The sequence below is a fragment of the Salvelinus sp. IW2-2015 genome, linkage group LG25, assembly GCF_002910315.2.
Source record: "Salvelinus sp. IW2-2015 linkage group LG25, ASM291031v2, whole genome shotgun sequence".
NCBI lineage: Eukaryota > Metazoa > Chordata > Actinopteri > Salmoniformes > Salmonidae > Salvelinus > Salvelinus sp. IW2-2015.
Window position 1 is genome coordinate 1,044,388 of NC_036865.1, and position 7,932 is coordinate 1,052,319.

The window sequence follows — 7,932 nt, forward strand, 5'->3', positions numbered from 1 at the left end:
TTGTGTAGCATCTGTCAGCCTGTGTAGGTTTAGTTAGGAACCAAAGCCCTATCTATAAATCACTATGCCCACATGAAGAAATTCTACCGTTTACTATAGTAAATTGTGATATACTATAGAATACTATACTTCACATGGTTGTATCATGTGTAGAACTTATTATAGAATGTTGTAGTATACTGRAGAAGAGTATAGTAAATACTACAGTATTATCTGCAAAAAGCACTCTAGTAAATGTTACAGTAATGACCTCAAAAACASTACAGTCCGCAAAAACACTACACTTGTTAAACTATAGTAACTACTAAAGTATTTAATTTGCATATACKCTGCCCATTCCCCTCCCCATATTGTAATTTGTGCCACCCATAACTGAGAAACCTACATGCCAAGTATTACATTGTATATGTTATAGAAAAAGAGCAAAAGGGCTGAATTATCTGTTCAGACCCCAGTCCTACTTACAGGTTAGGGTAAGTTTTTTTTTTTATGTCTCTAGTTGGTTTCTTGAAGGAGAAATCCTCCACTTTTATGTCAAAGATAATACATCAAAAGCACTATAGTAAATACTACAGTGATGTTTTCAAAAACACTACAGTAAATACAGTTTACTACAGTCTGCAAAAACACTACAGTAAAAATTACAGTATTGTACAGTCCACAAAAACACTACAGTATATATTACAGTTTCCTTTCACTACAGTATMTATGCTATAGTTACAGTAAATAGTACAGTAAACTACAGTATACTACAGTGAATACTACAAGAAAGTCTGCAACAACTATACAATGAATACGATAGTATTTATACTATAGTATACTATAGTATTTTTTCATGTGGGTGGTTTATCAAATATGGTGCTGTCTTGTTAACATTACTCTGCTAAGACACTTTATGTAACAGCAAGTGTATCATCACCACTGAGACAACACTGATGTCAATATATGAACCACAGTCATCAAGTAATCAACCAAGAGATAGGAACAGAAAGCTAACCAGGGTGTAGCAGTGTAACCCATGTGAATAAGATGTAGACCGCAGTGCACCGAGTCTCCTGGTCTAAAAGGGAAACCTGTCTCACTCTCTTTCACACACTCACAKAAACAATCACACAAACACATGCACACACAAACCCTGCCAGACACACACACAGGGGTAATTAGAGGTTCCTATAAGGAAGAGGCTGATAAGTGTGTGAATCTCAAAACATTGGCGATGWCAGTAACACATTTTCTATGGTGTCTTAACTGCTGTCTGTTCTTCAATCCCCACCAACATGGACAGTAATGTCCAGAAAGAGAGGGATAGAGAGAGAGACAGKAAGCAAGCACACAGCATTGAGTAATTCTTTCCTGAGAGAGAGTGAGAGAAAGAACCAGAGGGGAGAAAGAGAGAGAGATTTGATGTCCAGTGATAAAGTGACAGCAGAAATTAGGCGTTAGGCGACGTTGCTGTCAGACACCACTAATTACTTTTAGAGGGATCGCATATGAAAAAAAAAATAGAGTTTACTATAGAATACTACAGTATATACCAAAGACTTATGTAGTATGCTGTAGAATACTATAGAAAATTCTACATTAATGTCTGCAAAAAAACTACAGTCTGCAAAAACACAAATGTTTTTATTATTGCATATACCCTGCCCATTCCCCTCKCCCATAGCCCAATTTGTGCCACCTATAATTTAGAAACCTACATGACAAGAATTTATTATATAATGCCTTCCCTACAGGWTATAGAAAAGAGTGCAAGTGATTAACTATTTGTTAAGTCCTACCTAAAGTGGCCTTTTAGTATTTCTCCAGTAGGTTTTCTCAAGGAGAACGCCTCCATTTTATGTCAAAGATAGTAAATACTAAAGTAATTTCTGCAATAATACTACAGTCTGCAAAAAACAACAGTAAATACTGCAGCATATTAGTCCAAAAAAAGACTACAGTATAATACAACCTGCAAAAACACTACATTAAAGTGGAACTGACAGCGTTTTAGCAACATTCAATCTTATTKAAATCTGTTCATATACTGTACACCCCCAGGAAGAATATTACACCTTTTTTTTATGTACATTTTCTAAAGCAGGAAATAAGAAGGATGCAGAAGCGGTTTGGATCATTAAACTTGAGGGGCCCAATCTCCTATTACCCTGCTCTGTGAACAGTGCTGCGTGGATAACATCATGCACGCTTCCCCATTAAGGGATGCTGTAGCCCCCCCGGGTCCTTTGTAAATGTCTTGGTTCAGCTCCAGCATTGGAGAAGGGACCCGTACTGAAGCATCAACACCATCAACATTTAGATGACTCTGTACATATTACGATGCATTTCAAATCACCAGCTCAGTGACAGAGCCTCCACATCATTAGTTTGTAGTATCACTACTTTTAGAATAGTCCTCCATCTCGACTGTATAGTTCAACTTGGCCATCAACAGGAGAAACTACTGGCTCTGTTCCAATCCGCACTAGCGTACACTAGTTTAAATTATTAATTGGACATGTCTAAGTGGGATGCTTTACTAGGAGTGGTGGGTAGGAGTAAGGCGCAGAGAGCAGAGGGTTCAGTGATTATTAGTTTATTTGCTCCGGCACAAAACGGTCACGGCAAAAACAGGGCCATAAACACTGACCAGCACAAACACAGGGCAAACGATCCGGAGAACAAACTAAAACGCATCCACAARCGACAGATGACACAAATAATCCCGCACAAACCTAGGCGGGCCTAACAGGCTTAAATAGACCAAAAATCAAGAAACAAAAAGGAACAGGTGCAACTAATAAGCCTAAACTAACAGAAAAGGAAAAGGGGATCGGTGGCGGCTAGTAGACCGGCGACGACGACCGCCGAGCACCYCCCGAACAGGTAGGGGATTCACCTTCGGTGGGAGTCGTGACAAATGTGGACAATCTATATTCAAGCACAATTTATGGTGCAGGTGTTAACTTAATTTTATCCAGCTGGATAGATAAATAATTGTTTCCAAAAATCTTTTTGAGTCTAGTTCAGCCAGTCTAATGCATTAGTTATTCATTCTCTCTACAACATTACAATGTATTTGTTTGTGAACAATTGTTTTTATTGGATCACAAATCAACATTACAATTTAGCACTTATTTTCAAACATTGATCATGACGAGGAAATCATTTTGTTCTCAGCAATGGTGACAAAGTGACAGACGGGTCTGTCCAAGCCAGGTACATGTTGAGATTCAGCCAGGCCCAGTAGTGACATCAGCCCAAAGTTCATCCGATCTTAGCCCAACGTTCACAAGAGCAACTGATAAAACTAAACTAGCTGACATTTCCAATATAGACATCATTAATTAAGTAAATCATCAATGATTCATCCACTGTATAAAAAACTAAGTACCCACATTTATTTCCTACGGTAGATTTCTGAGACCTGAAGTGCAATCTAGCAATACTCCTGTGTGTGGTAGAGTGTGGTTCATTTCGTAGGAGTGTGGTACTAACTGTTGTGGATATCACTCACATAGACATACAAAAAATMTATGCACTCACTATACTGTAACTTGCTTTTGGAAAAAAACGTCTGCTACGGTAAGTAGCATATGTACATTATTAATATATTATTATTATTCCCCAGATGCCTTTGTTGGAGGGGTGATCGGCCTGCTCTTTGCCTACATCTGCTACCGGCAGCACTACCCCCCGTTCCTGCACACGGACTGCCATCTGCCTTACGCCAGTCTGGCCAAAGCCCATGGCAATCCCCTGGTCCTGCCCACCGAGAACACCACCAGCATGCCTCTGAAGGGGCTGACAGTGGGGCCTGTATGACTCCTGCCCACCCCTACACCCAGACCTGGCACCTAGCCTCACACCCACCCAAGGAATACCTAACCCCCTCTCACTCACACAGACTGAGATGTGGACTGTACCCCCTCTCCCACTCTCAATCTTTCTCCCAGCCTCTCGCCTTCCTCCACCCTCGCTCTTTGTTTGTTTTACATGCCTGAATCAGGAGCATTTAGAGAGGCTGTGTATGTGTAGGAATATAGGACAACACTGCTGGAGCAAAAAGGCAATAAAAATATMAAAAAAGGAAAATAAGGGCCAGTTGCGCGAAATCAACATAAAACGGTTATGACATACATATGGAAACTATTCAGACCACTTAACTTTTTACATATTTTTWTACATTACAGCCTTAATCTAACATGGATTAGCAACCTACACACAATAACCCATAATAACAAAGCAAAAAAATCAACAAAAATACCTTATTTACATAAGGATTCAGACCCTTTGCTATGAGACTCGTAATAGAACTCAGGTGCATCCTGTTTCCATTGATCATCCTTGAGATATTTCCACAACTTGATTGGAGTCCACCTGTGGTAAATTCAATTGATCGGACATGATTTGTAAAGTCACACACCTGTCTATAGGTCGAAGGAATTGTCCGTAGAACTRCAAAACAGGATTGTTTCGAGGCACAGATCTGGGCAAGTGTACCAAAACATTTCTGCAGCATGGAAGGTACCCAAGAACGCAGTGTCCTCCATTATTCTTAAATGGAAGAAGTTTGGAACCACCAACACTTCCTAGAGCTCGCCACCCGGCCAAACTGAGCAATCGGGGGAGAGGAGCCTTGGTCAGGGAGGTGACCAAGAACCTGATGGTCACTCTGACAGAGCTCCAGAGTTCCTCTGTGGAGATGGGAGAACCTTCCAGAAGGACAACCATCTCTGCAGCACTCCACCAATTAGGCCTTTATGTACAGTGGCCAGACGGAAGCCACTCCTCAGTAAAAGACACATGACAGCCCGCTTGGAGTTTGCCTAAAGGCACCTAAAGACTCTCAGACCATGAGAAACAAGATTTTCTGGTCTTATGAAATCAACATTAAACTCTTTGGCTTCAATGCCAAGTGTCACGTCTGGACGAAACCTGGCACCATCCCTACGGTGAAGCATGGTGGTGGCAGCATCATGCTGTGGGGATGTTTGTCAGCGGCAGGGACTGTGAGTCTAGTCAGGATCGAGGCAAAAATMAATGGAGCAAAGTACAGAGAGATCCTTGATGTAAACCTGCTCCAGAACTCTCAGGACCTCAGACTGTGGCAACTGTTAACCTTCCAACAGGACAATGACCCTAAGCACACAGCCAAGACAATGCAGGAGTGTGTTCGGGACAAGCCTCTGAATGTCCTTAAGTGGCCCAGCCAGAGCCCGGACTTGAACRCGATCTAACATCTCTGGAGAGACCTTAAAATAGCTGTGCAGCAATGCTCCCCATTTAACCTGACAGTGCTTGAGAGTATCTGKAGAGAATAATAGGAGAAACTCCCCAAATACAGGTGTGCCAAGCTTGTAGCGTCATACCCAAGYAGACTGAAGGCTGTAATCGCTGCCAAAGGTGCTTCAACAAGTACTGAGTAAAGTGTCTGAATACTTATGTAAATGTATATTTCAGTTATTTCTATTTTATACATTTGCAACAAAAAAAATACAACCTGTTTTTGCTTTGTCATTATGGGGTATTATGTGTAGATTGATTAGGATGAGCATACCTTTTAGAATAAGGCTGTTACGTAACAAAATGTGGAAAAGGTATAGGATTCTGAATACTTTACGAATGTACTGTAAGTGATACCAGTGGGTTTATAAAAGGTTATGGTACAATGAGGATGCTCATTATAAGTTGTTGGTCTACAATTTCTTCACTGTTCTCATCAGTAGAATGAAGTTAGCTGGTATGGCAGCTGGTATTAGTTTGATGTGGAGTTGGAGGGAAAGCAGAGCAACTGGTGATAATCCCATTAAATGTRACAGCAATAGAGAGCAATAGTAATAGCTTCTTTTTGTAATCACTAACGGAGGCCATGGCTCGTTGGCCAAAACCTATTGGGTAAGGAATGGAGTTCTGGAGGGTTTTTGGATTAATGCAAAAAATAAGGTCTGTGGTAACACAGGTTTAGGAGATTCTATATGTTTGTTGTACGAGATAATCTCATCAGCTAACATAATGTTTTGTGAATTTTGAAGCATTTATGTAATCAAAATAAGTAAAACTCTAATGATGTGTTGACATGTAAAACATTTTTAACTCCACCTCAGATCGCATGCCTTTGACGTCTAGCTAACAGGCTTAGCTTACCTTATCAGACGGACCCAAAGTCTCCTCTGTGCAACATTGGTCGGGAACCAATAAAACAAGCACTTTCGCGCGAAATCGATATGGTTGCAGCCTGGCGCAAAACAATACACCATCCTTGCTTTTTCGTTCGAGCTGATAAGCAAAGCGCTAACTAACTTTTGGTGGAATGTAGCGTATGCTAGTTTGCGTGGTCGGTGCAGTGACATGAAACACTTTGCGTCTAATGTTGTAGTTCCATGTCTCCAACAGTTAGCGACTCGTTAGCGACTGACTTATTTTGAGCACATAAAGGCTTCAGAATTCATAAAGGTCCTGTTAACTGACTGGCATTGTCTCATAGAACAAAACATATAAGATCTCCTAAGCCTGTGTTAACCTCAGATGTATATCCCAAAACCCCATTCATTTCCCTCATAGGAATGCCAAATGAACCAGAGGTAAAAAATGCTAACTAATTTCAAGTTTTTAGGACGACAAGCTGAAGAGCTATATGGAGCTCTCGTTACGGTAGATGTCACAGCTCCCCAATTTGATTAATGAGCTACAGTATCTAATCCAGTGGTTGAAAAAGTAACCAATTGTCATACTTGAGTAAAAGTAAACACACCTTAATAGAAAATGACAAGTAAAAGTGAATGTTACCCAGTAAAATTCCACTTGAGTAAACGTCAAAATGTATTTGATTTTAAATATACTTAAGTATCAAAAGTAAATGTAATTTAAAAAAAATACTTATGTACCAAAAGTAAAGTGTAAATCATTTAAAATTCCTTATATTAAGCAAACCAGTTTTTTATTTTTATTTACAGATAGCCAGGGGCACACTCCAACACTCAGACAATTTATAGACAAAGCATGTGCTTTGAGTCCAACAGATCAGAGGCAATAGGGTTGACCAGGGACGTTCTCTTGATAAGTGTGTGAATTGGACCATTTTCCTGTCCCTCTAAGGATTCAAAATGTAAAGAGTACTTTTGGGTGTCATTAAAAAGTACAATCATTTCTTTAGGAATTAGGAATTAAAAATAATAAAGTAAAGTACAGATACCACAAAAAATGACTTAAGTAGTACTTTAAAGTATTTATTACACCACTGATCTAACCGCTTTGGCAGTGAGGGAATTCAGACTACAAAATCTGAGAGCTAAAACATTTCTAACTTTGAGAGCACACATGACCAAATGTATGGTCACTAATGTTGTCCAAACTGTATTTTATTATTATTCTACTAGCCTCTGCCTTGGTCTTAGACCCACAGAGGTTGCTATTGCATTGTTGCCATCTCTCCTGTTGCTGCTTCTCCATGGCAACATAAGGAAAAATATAGCAACAATACATACATGGAGAGAAGCACCGTTCGATGAGAGAACAATCTTCAACCCAGTCCTGTGTTTATTTCTCTTTTCCCAATTCCTCCCATTCTTTCTATCTGTTTCTCTCCATCCAGTTTCTCTTTTCCCTCAAGTGTTTCTCATGGCACCTTTCTCATCCCTCCATCACACTTCTCTCTATCGCTTCTATTTATTTTCCTCTCTCTCTCTTTTTCTCTCTCTCTCCKTTTTTCTCTTCTCCCTTCTCTTTCTCTTTCGATCCCTCTTACTCTTTCCTTATCTACCACCCTCTCTCTCCCTCCTCCATCTCCTCCCGCTCCCTCTCTCACACTCTCTCTCGCTAAGTAATCTCGCCCTCTTGCCATGACGTGGGCCGACTGGGTATTTAACGTTTCCTGCACTGAGGTAGATTTGAATACGGATTAAAGTTCAACGAGGGCAATTGATAGCGGGCAGGTGGAATTGGTATGGT

At 40.2% G+C, this 7,932-nt stretch overlaps 1 protein-coding gene across 1 annotated transcript in view; it reads left to right on the top strand.

Moving 5' to 3' along the window:
• The window catches only part of LOC112067851 (phospholipid phosphatase 4), a 201,981-nt gene extending 198,174 nt beyond the window's left edge, over positions 1–3,807 (top strand). The window contains exon 7 of the mRNA XM_070434829.1: positions 3,614–3,807. Within this exon, the coding sequence (XP_070290930.1) occupies positions 3,614–3,807 (194 nt within the window). The remainder of the gene's footprint in view (positions 1–3,613) is intronic.
• Positions 3,808–7,932: the final 4,125 nt, after the last annotated feature.